Source organism: Marmota marmota, unplaced genomic scaffold (assembly GCF_001458135.2).
Source record: "Marmota marmota marmota unplaced genomic scaffold, marMar, whole genome shotgun sequence".
NCBI lineage: Eukaryota > Metazoa > Chordata > Mammalia > Rodentia > Sciuridae > Marmota > Marmota marmota.
In genome coordinates this window covers 3,425,023-3,449,052 of record NW_026000022.1, presented here as the reverse complement: position 1 = coordinate 3,449,052, position 24,030 = coordinate 3,425,023, and the positions used below count along the sequence as shown (strand labels likewise).

General features: G+C 40.1%; 1 protein-coding gene across 2 annotated transcripts in view; it reads left to right on the top strand.

The window, feature by feature from the left end:
• Window positions 1-9,774: 9,774 nt before the first annotated feature.
• Slc9a2 (solute carrier family 9 member A2) overlaps window positions 9,775-24,030 on the top strand; it is a 92,085-nt gene continuing 77,829 nt past the window's right edge. For both annotated transcript variants that reach the window (XM_015505013.2, XM_048810471.1), the window contains exon 1: window positions 9,775-10,195. In XM_015505013.2, coding sequence (XP_015360499.1) covers window positions 9,907-10,195 — 289 coding nt within the window. In that variant the 5' untranslated portion in view covers window positions 9,775-9,906. The remainder of the gene's footprint in view (window positions 10,196-24,030) is intronic.

Genomic DNA, 24,030 nt, shown 5'->3' with positions numbered 1-24,030 from the left:
TGAAGAAGACTGGCTGCATAACTTCAGAAAATGAAAGTTTTCAGAGGAAGGAAAGCCAGAGGGGGACAGAACTACCATTAGTGAGACAGTTCCCAGAACTCCTGAGTAGAAAAAACCAGTTTTAAACTTGGACATGTATATCAGATAGCTCATTCTCTACTCCCCCTCCCCCAATTCTTATCAAGGATGACAAAAATTTGAAGAAAGACAGAAGGAGACTTTAATAGAATGAAAAAGTACACTCTAAGAACTAAGTAACAAAGGACTAGACAGCAAACCAGCACCATTTGCTGATTTGTTTTTCAATCATTCAAACACAGGCTGAATAACCTTGATTCACTACTATTCTATGACCTTGACTCGCTACCATTCTATGGAGCTCACAACTCAGTGGGAACATCTCTTGGGAGTTTGGAATGATAAGGGGATGGCACACATAGAGGAATGCGAAGTTACTCTATGACAGCTGTTCATAACAATGTTGGTGTCATAAATGAACAGAGGGAGGATTCTCCACAATTATCTTATAAATAAAAAAACAAGGGCTAAATAGAGCCATCTGCAAGGATTTCTCTCTTTGTAATATTGCTCAGAGTTCCAGAATTGACTAAAGTATCACTAAGCTATATCTGTGACCCAGAAGGAAACAGATTATAAATCAAGGTCAAGGCAACTTAAAAAAAAACAGCATGAATTCTAGTTCAGACTGCACATTGGAAATTACTTGGAAATACTTTACTAAATTTAGCATTTTATGGTATTTTGTGGTATTTAAATCTTGCTTTATATTGTGTAGTTTTTTTATGTCCTTAGAGTAGGGATTTTACTAAAAGAAAAAGATATCAAAATGGAATAATATTGGTTCAGGGCACTTAAAATGAAATCAGATCTCAGACAAATTGGCAGCTGAATCTTTGAACGGGGCAGTAAAAGCACCCACCCCAAGATGTTGGTTTGAACTTAGAAACATGGTTGACCTCAGATGACTTTCTGATACAATAGATTCCTCCCCCAGAGGCTGAAGCTACATTCAATACCTTTTGTTCAGGACAGTTTAACTTTTGCCCACACCAGTCATAATTCCTGACCTATAAGTGATGTCATTTCCAACCCCCTTGCGGTTTAAAGTTATTAATACAGCCGCCATTTTGTAAAATCTCAGAGCACATTTTCATGCCTGTTTAAATCTGTTTCCTTGGACTGCCATCCTATTTAGCCTCAAATAAGCATAATTTTCTTTGTTCTTGACTTGGTTGACTTTATTCTAGGTTGACAATATAAATAGCACATTTTAATCAAGTACAGAATTCTGAAGAAATCCCAAGTCAAGGCCTTATATAAAATCATTTGTGATCTTAGGTTGATATAAATTTGAGTTTTCAAGGCCAGTATTTACAGGCAATTCATTTGCCTCTAGAGTCAGAACTATTTGGGATCTTGAGATACCACATAAGACTTATGGCAATCTGTGCTAATCAGTTTTGTGTTGCTATGACCAAAATACCTAACAAGAACAACTTAAAGGAGGAAAAGTATATTTTGCTTCAGAGGTCTCCATCCATGACCAGTCAGCTCCATTTTGGGGGGCCTGACGTATTGCAGAATGGTAATCATGTAGAAGGGCACGGCAGGAGGAAATCTGCTTACCCTGTGGCAGACTGGAAGGAGGGAGTGAAAGTCAAAGAGAAGAAGAAAAACCTGGAGGGAAGACAAACCCTTCCAGGGTGTGTCCCCAGTGATCTAGTTCCTCCAACTAGGTCCCACCTCCCAGTAAGTTCATTCAGTTACCAGTGGGTTAATCTATCAAATTAACCCACTGATGAGCTCTGTGCTCTCATGAGCCATGTCTTAAAAGCCCCACCTCTGAAACTTGCTGCACTGAGGACCAGACTTTCATGAACATCTGTGGAACATTCCAGCTTCCATTGAGAACAGAATCCATGGGAAAATGAGATGAGATCCATTTGTTTAAATGCTTCACGATGTCCAATCACAAGTGTCTATCACTATCCAAAAAAAGCCTAAAAAAAAGCCAGTTGAATAATCATTTATGGAATGAAGAAATCAATGGATGAATGAATTTCACAAGTTACTCAAATTGGTGATATTAACTTTTGTAGGCTTGTTTTCATAAAGTATACATTAAGATAAACAAATTCATAAATAAATAAATTTAGATGTCCAACATTCCATTCCTGAATTCTTTCTTGCCATCTCACTCTTTCTAATGCACCACAGGCTCAAAAATCAATGGAGCCATCTGGTCATGGAATGAAACATCTGAAACATTTCAAACCATGAACCAAAATAAATCTTTCCTCCTTATAAATTGATTATCTCAGGTATTTTGTCACAGTGGTGAAAAACTAATGCAGTTGGTTACTAGTAAGAAAGAAATAAATAAAAACCCTGGAAGATCAGAGTTATGGCAACATTGTAATTATCATGACCATCCTTATCACCACCACTATCCTCATCTTCACCATCACATCATAATCACTCACCTTCTTCATCCTCATTGTCATGATCATCATCATCATTGTTCTGTGGTATACCATTAAAGAGTACAACTTCTGGGGCTGAAGCACTTGTTTCAAATCTTGGCTAGCTGTGTGATTTTGAGCAACTTTTCTATTTTTAGCTTCTTCATTTGTGCTAATAATGACTATAATCTTAAAGCCTTATGAATATTTCATGAGATAGTAGATGCTACAGTCAGCTTTATGTTACTTGACCAAATACTTGACAAGAACAATTTGAAGAAGGAAAAGTTTATTTTGATTCATAGTTTTGGAGATTTGGTTTATGGTCAGCTGACTCCATGGCTATGGCCCAAGGTGAGGCAGAACAGCAGGGTGGAGGGAAGCTGTTCTGCTCTGCTCTTCTCTGGGTGGCCATGAAGCAGAGAGAGAGGGGCAGAGGCTGCAAGGAAGATTCACCCTTCCAGGACATGCCCCCCAGTGACCCATCTCCTTGAGCATGCCCCACCTGCTTTCATTTACCACTCAGTCAGACCATTCAAACTAGGATGGACTGACTAGGTTATAGCTCTCACAATCCAATCACTTTACCTCTGAATATTCCTGCATTAACACAGAAGATTTGTGGGGATACCTCATCCCCAAACTATAACAGTAGATATTGTGTTTGGAGGGAAAAAAAGCCTATTTCAGTGTGTGCTTTCTGTAAATGTTAGCTATTGGTATTATTCTCTTTTCTGTCATTCTTTATAGCTCCCGAGGGCAAGATTTACTTAATCCATCTCTGTATCTCCTACAAGAATTAATGCTTAGCACACAGTAGGTTCTCAAGATACTAAGTTTTATTTAAATGACTAAATAATAGATGGATAGATAGAGGAAAAACAGGTAAAATATAGGCCAGGCATAATGTAGTATGCACTAAATTTTAAACTGATATCTCTTTTCAAGGCTGATAAGAACAGTAGGCGCTCAAAGACTATCAGAAGCTTGGAGATTCACTAGTTTGTCCTGGGAGAACTCCCAAGAAACCTTCCTCTGGGAGTAGTATGGGTCTCTTTCACGAAGAAACACTGATGAGATTTTCTCAAAGGTGATCTGCACAAGTGTGCATTTTAGAGTGAGAGCCTCCAGAGAGAGAAACGGAAACTCTTAAAAAGCTTCGCAGAATTACTTAAGATCAAAGAGCAGTGGGAAGTGTACAAAGTGCTTAAAGACTGGCATTTTTAACTCTGCACCCTCTGTTTCCAGGATTGGGTTTCATCAGAGTCTTTGTCCGTTTTCTGTTCCTATAATAATAGCAACAGACTGGGAAATGTACAAGGAGTAGGGGTTTATGTCGCTTGCGGTTCTTGAGGCTGAGAAGTCTAAGACCATGGCATTGATATCTTGAGGATGTTCTTGCTGCATAACAGTGTTGTAGAAGCCACATGTGCTGAACAGAGCCAGTGTGCCAGAGAGAACTCATTTTCACAAGCCGCTCCTGGGATAACCCGGGAATTCATTAATCCATACATGGATTAGTCCAATCAAAAGAGCAGAAGTGAATGATCCATTCATTTCCCAGAGGTCCCCAATCTCAGGACTATTGCAGTGAGGACTAAATTTCTGAAACAGGAATTTGGAGGGACACATTCAACCCATAGCAATCAGACTTCTGTCTATTTCCAGTATGGTCCCATTTGGTTTAATTCTAGACTAAATGAAGAATGCATTTGTAAAGATACTCTTTTTTTCTCCGACTCCTGTTTCTAGAAACATCTTTATCATGAGACCTTGAAGCATTCTTATTTATTGCTCCTCGAATGTTGAAAAAAGACTTTGATTTGAAGATGTCTAGCAATATAGAGACTCTATAAATATCTGTTGAGTTGATGAATGAGTGTGCCGTACATGCAATAATTAGAATACTATTCAGAAGTTTCTATGGGTTATATTTTTGCTTTTTGACTGCATTTTAGGTCAAAGTTGAGACCAAACATGGTAGAATTTTAAGGACAGGTGGTATCTCCTTCCATATGTGACATCACAGTACCTGGTGCAGGATGAGCCAGGATGTAGGTGTGGGTCCCTTTTGCACAGATAGATTTGAACTCTTGGTTTTAAAGCCTTTTATAAAGAAACATAAAGTGTCTGATTCCAAGTCCCTCATTTTATGGAGGAAAACTGAAGCAATTAAAAATGAGTGGTTGAATATCTGAAAAAAAGAATCTTAGTTTAAATATACAATACTAGGAGCATTCAATATTAAATTTATCACTAGTTAAGGATGGGGCCTATTTTATTAAACTATAGGCTACATGTCGAAGGGGTATATAAAACATCAATGAAATTTGTGTTTACAACTGCAAATTTACAGAAAGTGCCTTTTTAATAAAACAAAACATTTCTCTGCTAAAATGGAACAGCTATCTCTGGACAAATACATAGAAAAGCACTTAATTTTATGCATGTAAATAAAACATTCACTCCACACCATGATCCTAGATAGGGCTGCTTTCTAAGAGGGCTGCTGGTTACTGCTACAGACTGTCTCTTTAAAAAATTAAGCTGGTTTAGACTTTAAGAAATTTCATATAAATCACAAAATCATCAAGCTGACAACAATACTACTACTGTTTTTTTATAGGGAAAGATTTTGAACTGAATACACAACTAAAGATTAGTGATTGGGCAAGATGATGTTAAACAAGGGGGAATTTAAAATATGAATATTATACCCATGTGCAAAGAACAATATGACCTATTGTTATCTATTATTAGATACTATCAAGAGCGGTATACAGGATGAACACCCCTAATCTGAAAGTTGAAAATACAAAACGCTACAAACTCTGCCACATTTTCAGTCCTGATATGATATTATAAGTAGAAAACTGTATACCCAACCTCATGTGATGGGTCACAGTTAAAACTCAGGCACACTAAAAAGAATTTATAAAACTATAGGCTACATGTCTAAGGAGTATATAAAACATCAATGAAATTTGTGTTTTGTCTGAGGCCCCATCCTTAAGATACCTCATTATGTTCATGCAAATATCACCAAATCTGAAATCAAACTCCAAATCCAAAACACTTCTGGTTCCAAGTATTTTGGACAATGGACATGGAACCTGTCGTATTTAAGAATGGAGCCATGCACGGTGTCCCTGTCTACTGATCAAGCACACGCTGTGCTCCTCCTGCACCAGGAGCCAGGGAGGTGCTACCTCCTGGAGAGAGTGCTGGCGCCCCAGTGTGGCTTAGAGGAGCCACTGCCATTCACTAGCCAGCCAAGTTCTCTCTGTCAGCCTCCACTCTTCACCTGAGAAACAGGGATAACACACTCAATCTTCTGGAATTGTTGCAAAAGAATATGTTTGCTAGGGTGCAGAGTCCTCTGCTTGCTCCTTCATAGAGAAGTCCCTGGGGTGTCTCCATGCAGTTATTCCCCAAGCTCCAGGTTCTGTGCAGCAACTGACCCAGTTAAACATGGAGTCTTCTGGGAGTTTCCAGTGCAGAAGGAGGGAATTTAAGACCAGTCTTGTGTTAGGCGGTGGTTCTAATTTTCTCTGCATAGCTCACATTTTCACTTTTAAGGTGCATGTCCTCTTATACTAACTCAGCTTTATTTTCTTAGTTTCTTTCCCTGGCATTCAGAAATAATTCCAAAATCTTTTGTGATACTGTCCTGTGTGATGATTTACAGAATTCAGGAGCTATTCCCAGTAAGGAATGCCACCAAACACACTAATATTTGAATATACTATTGTAGATCAAAAGCACACAAAACATTCAAAAGCTTCCATCAAGATTCATAAGTTCCTAGTAAATCCTTCTCTGCTACTTAACAGTCAACCTCAAATCAGGTAACTATTTTTTTTTTCTGTAAATATTTAGAAATTCTGTAATTCAGTTGAATTCTCACATCATTTAGATGGTAGGGGATGAAAAGATAGAGATGTGAATCCTTGAAATAGGAACCAGGGATCACTGGACAGAAACATTTAATGTGAAATTAGAGAAGGTTCATGTCTATCCTGCAACTGACCCAACCAAGTTAAAGGCCAGGAGTCCAGATGCCTAAGGCATGTGAGCTGCTGAGTTCTGGTCAAGTCATATTTTATCCATCCAACACATATCTAAGTGGGTATTTGTCATGTTCCAGCCACTCCGCTAGAATTTAAGAATAAAAACGTGAATCAAGTAGACCAATTGTCTGTTATCACTTTCATGGGAGAAAAGTAAAATGATTAAGCACTGAGAGAAAAAAAAAGAAGAAGAAGAAATTACAAGAGATATCCACAGCATTAAAGTCGACTCTAGTCAAGAAAGTCAGATGCCATAAGACTTCCTGGACCTCCTTTGAGCTGAGACTCCAAGGGGAGTGACCAAAGTAAAGGGCAATAATGAGAAAAGGTTCCCCTGCACAGGGGACAGGATGTATAGAGGCCCTGAGGTAAGAGGAAACCTGGAACATGGCCCAGGGTTCATAAAGGATGGGAGTAGGGAAGGGAGGGAAAGAGATAAGAGGGAAAGAGAGAGGTCAAATCAGGTAAATCGTTATAGGGTTTCAGGTCTTTCCAGATGGCACTGAAGGATTATATAGAGATGATATTTGATCCTCGCCTTGGGTTATTCCCTGTGTACAGTAATAGGGTGTGGTATCATTTCAGGGGCTAAACTCTTAATCATAGAGCCCTTTAAGAAATGGCCTGATCTAGTCAACGTTAGCAGAGGGGCTACTTGTGAGCTTCCCGTCACTGTGACAAAATACTTGAGATCAACCTCTAAGAAGGAGGAAAGATTTATTTTGGTCCACAGTTTTAGTCCATGGTTGGTCATTTGACCCTATTGCTTTTGAGACTATGGTGAGGCAGAACATCATGGAGTGAACATATGGCAGAGGAAACTACTCTTTTCGTGGCAGCTGGGAAGTGAGAGAGAAAGGAGGCAGGGTGTACGGTGGAGTCCCAGTCTCCCTTTCAAGGCATACCCCCCAATGACCTAACTTCCTTCCATTAGACACCTCCCCCACCCGTTTCCACCACCTCCCAATGGACATTAAAGATCCAGCCATAACAGGGGCATGATTTAAGTCTTATTTGCTCTAATTTAGAAGAAAAATGAAAAGGTTATTTATTAAACTCAATCCTTTGTCATCCATTTACAAAAACAAATAGAAGAGTAATTTTTCCAATTTTTTTTTAAAAAAGTAGATAACCTTTACCTGTAGTAGCCTAGGTCTATAAAGTGATTCCGAGTCTGTAATCTCTAAAGTGACGATGGGCACTAAGTTTCCCGAAAGGTTGATTCGTCACTCATCTTGTTTATGATTCACAATCATTCTTAAAAGCATTCTGTGACTCAAACTCCTAGAAATTATTGTTTAAAGGATTATTATTTCACTATGCTTGTAGAACTGGCCTGATTTGATTACCAGAAGTAAAACCTTATTCTGCTATGACATTTTTGAACAATCCCTAAACAACTTTTCTTTTCTTTTTCTATTTAAAAAATAACCTGAGGTTTATGGGCATCTAGTAATGAGGTGAAGGGGCATATAAAACCAGCTTTACAAGGGCAGGCCTGGGTGTGAATTCCTTCCAGAACCTTATTTAATCTGTAAACTTGGTTGTTTGTTTTGAAACATTTATGCTTCTATATTTCTTTACTTATATGGATACTGTTTCTTTAGCTTTTTATGATGAATATATACATGTATATACACATATGCATATTTATACATACATATATAAAACTTGGCTCAGAGCTTTCCATACTGAAATAACAATCAAAACAAGTTCTTACTTGCAAGCATCTTTCTCACAAGGGTATGTTAGGCACAGACTTTTAAGAAAACTCAATGAAAATGGAAGGGGAAACTGAGTTTTCAATGACTCAGTGATTCTTTTTAGGAAAATAGAAATATCTTTGGATTCAAATTTGTTTCCCATTTGAAAAATAGATACTTTGTAATATATTAACTAAAATATTCCACCTCATCTCTGAGAATCATTCTCCCTTCTTACCCTGGACTTGTCCCCACCTTCCTTTTAAGGCTCAAAGGTGACTGTTGCTTACCTGCTTCTGTTCAGCTGGTGGATTTATTTCTTGTACCTTTTGCTGACATCTCACAAATTGTTAGAGCTAGGGGGAAAAAATCTGCATTGAATGTTGAGTTGCCTGGTGTTTGTTTAATAGAGCCACATGTTTCTACATTTAAAAAAAAAAGATGAGAAAAGAGAAGGATTTTTATATCACAACTATCAAAGGGGAAATTGTTTCAGTGAATGTGAGTGGCCGCTGGTCTCCTTTCTCTTGTTTGTTTCAATTTCTGGTGATAAAGATGCCTGAAGAGTAAGATTGCAACCAGCGAAGCATAAAACACCCGAAGGAGGAGGAGAAAGGTTGGCTGGAAGATAAAGCTCTTTTAGATCTGGGAGAATCGCGCTCCCTTTCCCTTCCCTTTCCAAACCACAGCCGGTCCTGTAATTAGCGGAGCAAGTCAATCTGAGCTAGGCAAATCACTGGTTTTCCATGAAATAATTATATTTCTGATGCTCTCAGACATGTTCACCTCTAAGCCTAAAAACAGAGAAAGATGGTTTTTATTTTTTTTTTTCTTTTTCATGAGCTGGGGGAGGGAGAAGAATAGTGGAATCGACAGTGTTACAATGAGCGAAACCAGTACAAGGTAGGAAAGAAAAGGATTCTGTGGGAGCGTGGGAACACTGCGTTCTGCACAGGGAGTTTCAGTGCACAGAGAGAATGCCTTGTATTCGATTTGCTAACTCTCCAAAGGGGAATAAAGTGAGGCTTTTCTAAACTTTCTATACAGCGAAAGTGAGCTCCTTGCTTGTCTCGGCCTCCGCAGCACGCGGGCCGGGGTGATAGCACCCCCTCTTTCTCCAGAGCTGGGTTTCTCCTCCCTCCCCTAAGCTTGCGGACTCTTCTCCCGTGCCCAGCGCACCCGGGTGTCTCCTTGCAGGACTGGGAACAAGAGTGCGTCGCGTGGGTAGCGTCGGTCCCTTCACTGGCTGGACGCCAGAGGCGGCCTCCGGGGCGGGGACAGCTCCGGCCACCATGCGCGCAGCGGGGCGATTCCACCCACAGCTCACCGGCCCCGAGGGTGGCAGGTCTTGGCATACGGGACCGACAAGAAAGGAGCACAGTCGTCGCCCCCGCGGCCACCAGGGCCTCGTGTCGCCCGCAGGCTCCAGCAGGTGCGCAGTGCACCGGCTGTGTCCTCGAGTCCTCCCGCCCCGCGGCCTGGGCGCAGCGCCCGCCCCGCCCTCGTCCCCGCCCGCGGGCCGCCCGGGGCAGGGCCTGCAGCTGGGGCCCGTGAGCCGCGGACCGGGCATGGGCGGGCGGCTGTCGGCGGAGGGCGGCTGAGTGCGGCCAAGGGTCCGNCGGCTCCCCCGCTGCACCCAGAGCCGACCCCATGGAACCAGCAGGCACCGGGCGGAGCCTGCTGGCGCCGCCGCCTGGGCTTCTGCTGCTGCTGCTCCTGCAGGTGGCGGGGCCCGCGGGCACCCTGGCAGAGACCCTCCTAGACTCTCCAAAGGCCAGGGGCACCAGTTCCAGCCCACCTAGCCCGGCGAGCGTGGTGGCTCCGGGAACCACGCCGTTTGAGGAAAGTCGTCTGCCGGTGTTCACTCTGGATTACCCCCACGTGCAGATCCCCTTCGAGATCACCCTGTGGATCCTGCTGGCCTCCCTGGCCAAGATCGGTAAGCGAGCTGGACCTGCAGGGTGGGGGCGGGGACGATTGCGACGCAGACTCCTGGTGGGTGACCTAACAGGTGAATTGACCTCCTAGTCCTGGCCATCTGCTCCTGAACAGAGGCGACTCATAGAGCAACTTCTGCCCATTGAAAACGTCTTTGAGAATAATAGTTTCATGCTTTGGTTCCTAAGTGGACATTGGCCTTGAAATGGCCCCAAAGGATTAGCCCATACAAATTTAGTGATTTGCTGTTTGATCCGGTTTTGAACGTCAAGTTTGACAGCTCTTTGCCAAAGTGAGACCTGTTTGCTGAGGGAGGAAGTGATAGGCTGAAGCATATCAGTCGTACCTACCGGAGACAGGTGCAAGTGAGCACCAAGGCTAAAATCATTAAAGCCCTGGATGCTGGAGGAGAGAGGGCATTGGCAGTGACACAGACCCTGCCATAGCCCTGACTAATGAAGAACATGGAAGGGGACCAGTACACTGTAGTACCTGCAGCAGACAAGAGTGCCCTGTCTCCTTCCTTTTTTTTTTTTTGAGCTGAGACTGTCACTCTCTAGGAAACATTTCCTTTAGAATGACTGAGGCCAATGAGGTGAGAGGCACATATTTAAAAATAACTAACTTTTCACATCATCTTTTACTCCTATTCAGAAAACAGCACACCTAGGTTGTGTTTTCTCATCTTTACCCTTCCTACCGGTAATCTTTTACATTATATTCGTGGTGCTCTCTTTCATTTTTCCCTCTACATTTTAAGGACTCTTGTAAAGCCCTTAAAGTATATTAACTACTATTATCATGATTTGAAAAAGGTATAAGGTCAAGAGATTTTGTACATTATCTGTTCTCCTTGTGGGGTGAGACAGTTTTCCATAAAGGATGAAAGAACACATTACCTGTCACCCCCAGGAATTTTATTAATTAGTGGAGAGAGGCATATACACCAGTGGTTATATCACACACGGAAGTGCTAGTAGGGTGAGAAATTCATAAAATATAACATGGCAATATAGAGTGTCTGGGGTCACTTTCTTGGGAGAGGAAGCATGCAAACTGGGTTTTCAAGGATGACCAGGGACTGGTCAATTGGAGATGACAGGGAACAACATTCCAGACCAGAATGAACAAAGGCATAAATTGAAGAGGACCTCAAGGCAGGCGGAAGGGATGATTTGTAAGAGGCTGGAAGTTGTGGGAGGTAAAGATAAAGCACATCTTCCATGTCAGATTAAATTAATTAGATTCATGGTGACCAAAGAAGCCACATAATATTTAATGACTTTGCAGTCTCTAATTGCTTGGCTTTGGCATGATTCTGCTTGTTGAGTGTTTTCATTCCTCCTGAGCAACAATATAAAGGAAATGGACTTCCCCATCTATCCATCAGATGCATAAACTCATGGCCTCTAATAGTAAAATCAGATGCCATCTCTTCACATGAGTCTTACAACATCCCTGCCCTGTAGGGAATCCTGGTACTGACACTCTCACTTTATACAGGTACAAACTGAGGCTCAGAGAGTTTACACCCAGGGGCATGCCAAGTCAGGAGCTGGGTGCAGAGTTCTCTTCACCTTCAGGCTGAGTCTAGCGGCTCCATCCCTGGCAGGCTCTTTGTGGTCCCTGTCCATTACTGCTTTTTCTGTTGCCTTTTCTATTCCAACCTCCTTCCTCTGTTCTTCACTCCTGATTATTTTAATCGGATTAATTACACTAATAACAGCAGCTAGTAGGTACTTAAGTTCATTATCTCTAATTTTCACGGCCTCTATGCTGGGTTGGTATGATGAGCCTGTTTTGTATAGTAGGAATCTGAGATGTGGGGAGGTTTATTTGAGGTTTGTGTGGTGGGGGGGTGGAGGCAGCCAGAATTTCAGCCAGGTCAGTCTGATGCCTCATCTTTGTGTGTGCCCTGGAGACTTGTTGTGTTGTGAGGATTGAGAATGGATATGCAGAACATTGTCAGAACAGTGCTGGGGCATGTATTAGCCCTGCATCAGTGCCCTCACCCTTAGTGGCAATTGTGATGGTAGACCCGTGAGAGTAGCAGTATTAATTGTGCTGTTTCTGGCACTTTAGTTCCTTTTCCACTGTCCTGGGCTGCCTCTGGTATTTCTCTCCATCTGACTTAGTTTCAGCCTTTTTCAAGTGTCCTTATTCTGTGAGTGATGCACTTGATGTCTTTCTGTAGTGTTCCGTTCATCTTATTTGACCTCATCACTTTCATTGTGTGGTATTCTGTTAAAAGTCATTCCTGCTGGCTTATGTTAAAAGTCCGCAGGTGTATCTATCTGCTCATGGGCAGTTTCTTAGCCTGCATGTGTTTCTCTTTCTTGGCCCAATTCTTTTCTACCTGGCACAGTTCCTCCATCCTGTATTGCATTTCACTGTGGAAATCATTACATATCCCACATGCATCCTCCAGATCCACCTGCCATTCACCCAGTTCTGCACTATTTTATCTTTGCACCTGGAGCAATGAAGAGATACAACAAGAATATTCACATCTTCTGTCCAGAGAAGAGTCTGAGCTGCCAAGTGCAGTATGTGATGGGTGAGGTGAAGGGTATGGTTCTCGGGATGAGCAAACAGAGTTTTGGAATACAAAAAACTGGTACTGAATCTTGTGCTGTTTTTGCTTTCCGCAGCTCAGCCCTCTCCTGCTTCTTCAACTGTGTACCTAGAGGAATGAATACTCACAAAGTTCCAACCCTTGCTCCTGCCCCTGAGCCCTGAACTTTGACTTTGGGCAACACTGTCCCAGTGCTTTTACGACCCATTCAATAGTCACCAAGTCATTGAAATTCTGTTCTTACTTATGTGTTGAAAAAGCTGTTATTTGGGGGTGGGTAACTTATGTATCCTAAATTGTTCCTATTTGGGAAGGAGGGTGAATTGGGCTAGGTAGGGGATGTGACCCTACAAGGTAACAAATGCTAACTCTTGCAGAGTGCTATGATTTTATTCGGGACACTTCATGCCATTTACCCAGAGTACCTGAGCTTACCTGCCCCAGAGAATGTGGAGAGACATTACTAGTGATTATTCTATAAAAGAATAACAGGTTCCCCAAAGTGGAAACGTCTCTTAGCATTAGTAGGAAGTTTAGATAATCCCCAGTGGTGAATTTATAGTGGTTTTCTAAATTGCAGCACATTATAATGTTAGAAATATTATAGTTAGGACTGAGAAAACACTAATTTGGAGGAGCATTGAATGATTCAGTTTAGCTGCTCATTGTTTTACCTAATTATCAGGGAAGAATCAGCCTCCTAATTATTTGGTTAAAAATAGTAGTTTTGTAACTATAAAACTTCCTAAAAGTCTGATGGTGATGATAATGGTGATGGTATGCATGTGTATGTGAAGTAGTCTAAAAAAACAAAAGAACATAGTAAATTTAGTACACTTTGGAGAAGCTTTAAACGTTTTGGCAAGAAACATTTCCTAGTTTGTTTTTTTTCCCCTTAAGTCCTCACACACGTGAACTTTTATTATTCTTTCACTTTGAATATTTATGTTTTGAGCAACCCTTGATTTTTTTTTTTTTTTTTTTTTTGTAGTTATAAATACACTTTGCCTGGTCAATCCTGGATGCAGGGATGGAGTTCTACAGCTTGGATTGATAGGTTGCCAAGGAATGAATAAAAGGAAAATTTCCTCGTGTGGTGTAGGATCATCTGCTCTGATTTCTTGGCCCATGAATTGGGTCAGTGGGGTTTGTGCTCACCTGAGCGAATGGAAACTCCGGGTCCCCTATTCTTTAAAGGAACAAAGTTCCCTTCTCCCCCGTGCCCCCTCAGCTTCTTCATGAACTCTTTCCTAAGTCCTTAGGGTCTCCCAGGGCTGGTCTGTCTGCCTCTTCTCCTAGGTAGAATGGTCATTTGTCTTTTTCGTTTACTTTGCCCCTATTCTTGAGGTAAGACTGCAGAATCTTCCACTTCCTCCCATTCTGTTGTCTTAGAGTTAAATAACTTGAATTCTTATCATTTTAAGGGAATGGCAGAAAGCAATTTGACCCAAAGAAGATGTGTCCTCTGGGCTCCAGGCTGTCCTGAATCTGAAATATAAAACTTGAGAGTTACGTATCTGCCTAAATTACAGAGATTTTTATCTCTGTGATTACCCATCCTTGCAATTGGTCTGTTTCTTTGTGCTGTTGGTTTACCTGAAGTGTGTGGCTGGCCATGGTATGAATCTCCTGATCTTCACCTATTATTTCAATGACATCTGGTGTTGAACACACTTTTAATGTCAGGTATTCCTTGTGGCATGTGGTACTGGGTCTCAGTCAAACTAAGAGTTTTGATTCCCTTCTTTCTGGAAACTTCTATCTACTCCCATGGGGGTGGGACATACATTTTGGGTGCCCTGTGTGAAGGAGGACTTCAGAAGCTCTCTCATGTTTTTTTCTGAAGACCAACGCAGGTGTGTTCTTTAATTTTGTCACTATGCTCTACTACCCAGGTGTTTTTGCGCCTTTTACATTAATAACAGATAACTGTTTGCCAGTTGAAAATGGTACTCTGTATCAACTTGAACAAGGAGAGTCATATTTATCATTGTTGGGACGTTTGATTTCTTTTTTTTTATGGCAACTCTAATTTTTTTTATTTTTATTTTTCCTTATTACACATACAGAGCACAAGTTTTCATATCTCTGGTTGTATACAAAGTTTATTCACACCAATTCATGTCTTCATACATGTACTTTGGATAATAATGATCCTCACATTCCACCATCATTTCTAACCCCATGCCTCCTCCCCTCCCCTCCAACCCCTCTGCCCTATCTAGAGTTCGTCTATTCCTCCCATGCTCCCTCTCCCTATCCCACTATGAATCAACCTTCTTATATCAGAGAAAACATTAAGCATTTGGGTTTTGGAGACTGGGATTTCTTACAGAATTGACTTACCTTGAAACCCTAAGAAGTACATAAGGCTTTATACAGAACTTTGTATAAAATTGTTTGTTTTCTTGTATGGTTGGATAAACTAACCTACATAAAACTGTGTGAATTTAATGCTTTTTATATATAGGTAGATTTTTGACCAATGATTTAATTGCTTTAATGTTTAGAGCTCTGTTTGGTTTATCAATGGCTTCATGGGTCAATTTTGGTGATTCATGTTTTTCTAAAAGTTATTATCTCACTGAATTTTTTACATTTATCAGAAGTTTTAAAAGTGATTTTAAAGATCACCACTCTATCCACATTTGTGTTCTCCTTTTTATTCCTAAGATGTTTCTTCTCTTTCCTTATCTTGATCAAAATTCTCAGAAGTTTATCTATCTCATTCTTCTGACAAAGAATTAGCTTTTAGTTGGCTTCTAATTTATTAGTCTCTCTTCCTGCCTTCATGATTTACTGGGTGCTGCTTTCTTGGGGTTTATTCATTTAATTCTTGAATTGAAAGCTCATCTCATGAATTATTGAATTTACTTATTTTCTAATATGTCAACCCCACCTTATGAGTGTAGTTAATCCCTGAAAAAAAATGCAAAAGGTTGAAAACATGACCACTCTTGTTTTCAATAGTCCCATTGGTATGGAATGCTACAGTTTTATGAAGCCCTGAGCTCCTAAACGGACATGTGCTAATGCTAACGTGACATCACTCTTATTAAAATGGACCAATATTATGTGTATCTTTCAAAATTCAAATCCCCATGGTTTGCAGAGAGGAATATAATGCCTTTCATTGTGAGCACTGATATATTTGGACTTATTTTGTCAGTTCACTATGTCTTTTAGTTGCTGTCTTTGTTTTCCTTTCTTGCCATATTTTCACTTGGTCTCTTTTTTATTATGTATTTTTATGCATTGTGACCTATTCTATTCTTTCTGTGGTTACTCTTGCATTTTAATATGACTATCTGATTTGATAGGAGCCAAGTCAGAGTGTTTTGATTGACATCTTAGGCAGATTTTTCTACATATTTTGCAGTTGTGTGCTTTGGAGTGCATAACTTGATCTTTCTGGACTCAATGGCTCTAGTGCTAACATAGAAATACTAAAAGCACCAATATCAGGCTGTTGTGAGAATTAAATTAGTTAGTAGAGTGTTAAAATAATTTATGTTATAAAATGTAGAGTGTTAAAATAATCTTCTGAATCATAACAAATATAATATCTGCTGTTTTATTATTATCCTCTTCCTGAATAATACTTGATATTTATAAAGTTTTAAATGCTTATTTCAAAATTCACATTATTTTGCCTTGTAATTTAGACCTGTATTTTTTTTTCAAATTAATTATGTGTGTGTATGTATGTGTGTGTGTGTGTGTGTGTGTGTGTGTTTGGTATTGGGGATTGAATACAAGGATGCTTTACCATTGAGCTATATGCCCAGCCCTTTTCTTTAAAGACTTTCTTTTTTAGTTGTAGATGGGCACAACACCTTTATTTTATTTATTTATGTGATGCTGAGTATCAAATCCAGTGCCCCATGCATGCAAGAGAAGCGCTCTACCACTGAGCCAAAACCCCAGCCCATGCCAGCCCTTTATATTTTCCATTTTGAAACAGGGTCTCATTAAATTGCTGAGGCTGGCTCCAAACTTGTGATCCTCCTGCTTCAGACTCCCGAGTTTCTGGGATTATAGGAGTGTGCCACTGTGCCTGGCCGTTTTATTTTTTATTTATTTATTTTTCTGCATACTGGGGATTGAACTCAGGGGCACTTGACCTCTGAGCCACATCCTCAGCCTTAGTTTATATTATATTTAGAGATAGGGTCTCACTGACTTGTTTAGTACCTCACTTTTGCTGATTCTGGCTTTGAACTTGAGATTCTCCTGCCTCAGCCTCCTGAGCCACTGGGATTACAGGTGTGCTCCACCGTGCCGGGCTCACTTTTAACTTTTTATGAGCAAATGTTACATAGATTTGTAGCCGTGTTTACTAATTTTTAAAAATTGGTTCTTCTACCTCTTTCTTCCTCCATTTCCTTTGTATTGGAGTATATTCTTTAGTGGATGCTTCAGGAGATCTTAGTCTTTAGTCTTGTCTGAACTTGTCTTTATTTTGATTACACTTTGCATGAAAATGTAACTGATTATGAGATTTGGAGTTTTTTTTAAGATGGGCACAATACCTTTACTTTATTATTTTATTTATCTTTATGTGGTGCTGAGGATCAAACCCAGTGGCTCACATGTGCGAGGCAAGCCCTCTACTGCTAAACTGTAACCCCAGCCCAGAGGTTTGGAATTTTTACCATGTGGAAGATGTGATTTCATTACTTTCCATCCTGCTTTTTTGCTAAGAAGAGTTGTATTTTTATTCTTGTTGCCTTTTGGAATTTATCTGGCTTTTTTCTCTGATTCTTAAAAAAATGGTTTGTTCAGTTATTTCTAATTCTCTGCTGTTTTCTCAGTGTGTATGAATGGATTTACCTAGTTTTTCTGCCTTGGAACTTGTTATACTTCCATGTTTTTTAACTGGTTTCATGTTTTTTCTTTGCTTTTCATTTGTGTGCCGTTTCTTGGTGATTTTATCAGATCCTTATTTCCAGTTTACTTTCTTACTCTCAGTGTGTTCCTGAGCTTTAGTTATCCTCCTCCTTGGATTTTCACTTTAATTATATTTTCGTGTAAGCTTTTGTGATCTTTTTTCAAGTCAATTTGCATTTCATTCATAGTGTTCTCCATAAATATACTTACTTCATTACCACTAATTACTTAATTTTAATTCATCTTTCATTCCTTGATTCATTTAAGCTGTAGTCATTTTATAACCACTTTCACTGTGTTCTGTTTTTTCTTTCAGTTTTCTAGTTCTTGGGGCGCTAACGTTTATGTTCGGCACATCTACTAATTTTTCCTTTGCAATCTTTTTGTTCTTGTATGGATTGTAGTTTTTATTGTGAGCTTAGTTTTATGGTTTCAAGCGTGATCTGTTTTTAGTATGTTTCTGAGCTTGGCCTTCCTATATGACTCAAGTATTGTAATGTAGACCTTAGACCTGTATGTGCTATAAACCTGGGGTTTCAGACTCCACAGGTGCACTTCTCCCTGGCCCAAAGCCATAAAGATCTGGCATGTTTCCTTTTCTTTTTTCCTGGCTACAGGCATCACTTTCCCCCCTATTTATTTATTTAGGACAAAGCAGCTCTTTGAGACTTGGGAATTTATGCAAGAGGCCTTCCTTGAGTGGTCTGAAGTCAGACATCTTCTCTTCATGCAGGTGTTAAAGGTGCCAGGTCCTTAGCACATAGGACTTGTGTCCATATCTGGAACTCCCCTGGTCACAGAGGCTTGAAATCCTACTGATCAACCTCTGACACTTTGATTTCTATCCTTATTTCTGGCCTCCTATACATTTTCCTTTATTTTGAACTTGGATAGATATTACTATTGTATATTTGCAACAAGAGAAGACTGTATCTCTATCCATATTTTGCCTGACACCTTTGAAAGGAAAGCTTTCTTCTATACAGTGTTTACAGTTCATGGCTGTCCTTTGTTCACAGAATATCACAAGGACTTCTCTTTCATGTAAGATGAGGGTAATTGCATTTTCCTTGTTCCTTCTATCTGAAGCCTGTAGAAGTATAACCGCCTTTGTTGCATCTCCTATGTTTTCATGGTTGGGATAGAAAAAGAATAGCTCAGCAGGTGAGGAAGTATTGAACCTAAAGTTTGGAAAAGATCCTCCCAGATTAGAAGCAGGAAGGTCTTGTGGTAATTCCAGTTCTTCCATTAACCTGGTTTTGTGACCCTCGCCAGGCTTCACCTACTTGGTCCTGCCATAAAATTGGTCAAAATTGGGATAGATTATCTGTACCATTTGTTTAGTATTTTATAAGGGTAATATGAAATTATCTGTAAGGGAGGAAATCATTTATAGCAAAGCTTTTTACTTTTATAGGAGAATAAGTTTAAGCCAAGAGAAGCATGTGCTTATTATATTGAAGTAAAGTATAGACGTGGGTGTATTGTCATTCTAAATGATACCTGCCCAATTACAGGTTACTCTCTTGCAATTACATCTTTTAAAGATAATGAGTCATATTTGAGGTACTTCCTAGAATAGTCCTGTACATTGTTCTGCACTGTTCACAGGCTTTCTAATCTTGATTTGTCAAGTTCATACCTTGTATGAAGTTGTCTTATATTCCTCTTCATCTCCAAAAATTACAAGGGGAAGACAGGGTAATTCTTCAGAAAGCACTCTATGTGGCTCTGACAGAATCATTTTATATATGTATGTATAAATATGCATATGTGTATATACATGTATATNATATATATATATATATATATATATATATATATATATATATATATATATTTACTTTTACTTTATTTATTTTTATGTGGTGCTGAGGACGGAGCCCAATGCCTCACATGTGGAAGGACGGAGCCCAATGCCTCATATGTGCAAGGCGAGTGCTTTACCACTGAGCTATAAACCCAGCCCTGACAAAATCATTCTTTACAGGTGAATTTCATGTTATTTCTTCATGTGGGCATACAGAGGCTCACTAGGAAAGCAGAAAAGGGAAAAAAGCCATCCTACAATTACATTTAGAAATTTACACTGAAGATGTCCAAATTACCTAGGACTGTTGTACACAGGAAAGCATTCTACACATGTTCAAAAGTTTTATTAAAAAGTTCCTGAGGAGCCAAAGGGCAAGAATTAACTCCCTGACCATGTTTCTGTGACTTCTTTTGGTAATTCTTCTATTCCCAATTCCTAGGCTTATTTCCTAGGGATCCACTGGCTGGGAAACTTGAGTATTGTATTGCAACCAGTATCATCTTTTCTTGTGGCCTTGGAGGGTGGAGATGGGTGAGACTCTATGTATCACAGATTCTTTAATAAAATAATAATAATTAGCATGGACAAACAGTATTCCCTGCCAAGTATTGCAGCCAACTACTTTGCATTTATTATTGTATTTAATCCTCACAGTCACTTTGCAAGGTAGGCACCATTATTATCCCCAGTTTAAAGCATTAAGGAGTTGAGATGGGTCCATGGCCAGTTCCTCTTCATTCTCTGTGTCTGGTGCTGCCATCCTACCTCTCACGGAACAGAACGATCAAATACAGGCAGCCCTTTCTATCTGTGGGTTCTGCATGTGTGGATTCAACCAAGAGTGGACAGAAAATATTAGAAAAATTGTATGTGTCCTGAATGTCTGAACCTGCACAGGCTTTTTGTTTTTATCATCATTCCTTAAACACTGATGTATAATAACTATTTACATATCATGTATACTCTGTGAGGTGGTGAATGTCGTCTAGAGATAATTTGAAGTATACAAGAGGATGTGTGTAGGTTGTATGCAAATACTATACCATTTTATGCAAGAACTTGAGCTGGCATGGATTTTGGTATCCAACAGGGATTGTTGGGGATCTTGGAACCAATGCCTAAGGATACTGAAGGACGACTGTACCATACTTCCATCTGTGGTCTCCACAGCACCTCGATGTGCTCTTTCCTGCTCTGAACCTGGAGCCAGAGCCGTGCACTTGACTCTCGTGCTTGATTCCTGTTACCTCATTTTCACCCTGTCGGCGAGTCATTGTAAAATCTGACCATGATGATAATTCTACCCACTTCCTTCATGGATCACTGTGAGGGCCAACTGAACATATGAAAGCAAACTGTAACACCCAATTAAGATTTTCATAGGACCTCACAACAGGTCTGTAAAGTGAGTAGAACAGGAAAAGATAACAAAAAGGCAAGATGGTGGAACTCCTTCTTCGTAGAGAGCTAGAATTCAACTCTACAACTTCTGAATCTTGGTCCAGTCTCTTCCATGCCTTGGGGAGTATAGAAATTTAATGGTTTTGAAATACAGCATCCTCCTCAACTGTGGTTTTGCTTTCCATTGTTCATTTATCAGCAGACACCATGTTCTGAAGATATTAATATTCATCTTGACTTTTTCAAGAAAGACCACATTCACCTAAGTTTCATATGCCAAGTATATTATTCTATTTTATTATCAGTAATTTATTGTTGATCTTTTTCTGTGCCTAACTTTTAAGTTAAACTTTAATAAAGGTATGTGTAGGTGAAAAACACATTACACATGGAGTTCAGTATTATCCATGAACTTAGGCATCCAAACTTAGGAGTTTCAAAACATATCCCCCACAGATATGTTTTGTTTAACATGTTAGGGATTCATAGGTTATAGAAAAAAATTCAACCTGTATAACTGTGCTACAGTGTAGCTTTTAATAAGCCAAAGTTCAACCCCAAAGAATTATAGGAGAAAAAAAACCTTAAATACGTTTTGTTGCTGCACACCCAGCGAGGCACATACACACAGGTATACATACATAGGTGATATTCATTAGTATATAACCTGTACGAGGTAAGAGCCTTGTCTGTTTGACTCACGTTCCGAAAAAAAATGCCTGGAACACAGTCAGTACTCGCTAAATAAAAATTGCGGAGTCAATTACGGATTACATGTAGACACACTTTGTTTCGCCACTTTCATTGTGTGGTTTTTAAGGTAACCACACACTCTGGTTTATGCACAGTATCCATGGTGTATACTTGTCCTTGCAAATGTTTATCAATGTGGCCTTTCACTCTAAAATACCTTAGTTTAGACGATAATTTACTTATTTTTAATGTGCTTGCTATGATTGGACATACCTTCAGTGGTAACTTAAACTCTGGTGCCCATAATCTCAGCCCTGCCACTTACTAAGAATGGATTTGGGGTGAATTAACTCTCAAACATCTGTTTTTTCATCTGTAAAATGGGAAAATGATAATGGTAGCTTCTTTGTTCAGTTGCTGGGATGCTAGAGTTCATGCACTTAAAAAACTTTCTATCTTAGAGACTTAGAGATTGGATAGCCTTGGACCAGGACAGATTCCTTGCTTCCTTCTCCAAAGCACAATAGCATTACACCATGGAAGTCCTATTTTGTCCATTTGTTCCGTGACAGATCGTTAGACTGTTTAGATGTTCTGGTCTCCTGCTGTTGGTATTATGGGTAGATTTCTTTCCAAATCATACATAATTCAGTTTCCAGTGTTTCATAAGGGAAAAAAAAAGAGAAAGAAAGAATCATCTTTCTGCTTTTATTAAGTTAGTTTGCAATGGAAAAGCAAAGAAGCAGATACCCAATGTTTTATCCCAGGTTCCTCCTTGGAAACTGATGAGTGAGCAGCCAGCCGCAGTAGGTGGAGGGCTGAAGAGAGGCTGGGCAGGGGTCCTCAGGTACAGTTAGGTGAGCCCTCTCTGCAGGAACAGGCTCTCTCCTGGACCCTGCTCCTGACACTTCCTGGAATGTCCAGACCTGCTGGATATTCTTGTCACCACAGTCTGAAGCCATTTCAACTCATGCACAAGGTTGTACTCTCCAAGTTCTCTTTATGCAAGCTTCTTATAACTTTTTGAGGGGCAACTCTAGAAAGGAAATGATTTTAAAGCAAAATGACTCCTTAAGTAATTTTTGCTTTTTCTTCAATTTCCAAAGGCAAAATTATATATCCACTGACTATATTTTCTCCATGAAAACTCTGGAAAGGTGGAGAGAAATGCCCGAAAAGTGTCCCCCTTCTTTTCTATCTGATGGAAACTCCTGGTCTTCAGGGGTCAAGGTGGTGGACACATTGTTAGTGTCAACAATCTTGGGCTGCTTACTTAGAATGGCGTAATTCTTTGTCAGCTCTCTTGAGAAGTTTCTGGAAGGTTATGGAAGAAATTGACTCCAGTGTAAGAAACTCATGGTCTTAAGGGCAGTTGGGAACCACACGCAGCCGTGTGCAACAGCTCTGGCCAGGCTCTCCGGATCCTGTTGCCCAGGCTTACTTCCACCACCTGATGTGATTACTTATTTATTAGTAGTGCTCACTTGCTGCGCTTCCCTCCTTGGGAGAGGTTCTGCACACAAGTTCTGGGCCTTCTATTTTTGTTCTGCTTACAATGAGCATAGTTAAAGCTAGGGATGTCTGCGTTCCCCAAAACAATTCTGTTTTCAGTCCTTTCGCATCGATCACCTGCTTTGGTCCACCTGAAAGTATTGGAGTTCTGTGTTACTGCCAACATTCACTCATTCACATGCTCACACCCTAAGGCCACTTGAGAGTGCTAGGATTTGGCAAAAGTGACTTGGTTGGCTGATGAGATAGCTGATTTATGTATTTAAGGACTTCAATGATTTTTTTTTGTGTGTGTGTGTCTTTCTGTTTGATCTTGACGTTTCAGTTTTGTGTTTTGAGGCCACTGAAACCAACGGAGTCATGACTGTGCCTGAGTCTCTGAATAAATGTGTGTCACTGGCAAGACCCTGACTCTCCATTTCTCCACCGAATGCTTTAATAGGTCTGACTACTGTTTTATGAAAAATGGTACTTATGAAGTCGGTGTGATCTAAAAATCCCCACCAGGCCCTGAGGTACCCACGTACCTCCCCATGCTCACTGAAACGCCTTTAGTCTGCATTCACAGACAGTAGGACAGCACATGCATGTAAAAATTTGCTGAGTTAGCATTCACAAGTCAGGGAGGAGGCAAAGTGAACCAAAGGATATGATTCTAGGTAGTTTAGAAAATAGTGTCGTTTACCAAATAGGGTAGTTTCTTAGTTTAGCCTGGGCCACCAGTGTGCAAATATATCCCCTGCCATGTAAATAACCGATGGCTGCAGTCAACTGTTAGCAACCACTTAATTGAAAAGAAATCAGGTAGCAATTACTGGCAATTGTGGGTTCATTTACTATATTTTTGTCAACTTATTTTAAGCCAGTGGTAGATTTGTTTAGCAATCAGGCTCCTAGAGGAATAAAAACCAAACAGAAAATAAAGCTCCCACACAAGGTGGTTGGGTGGGTG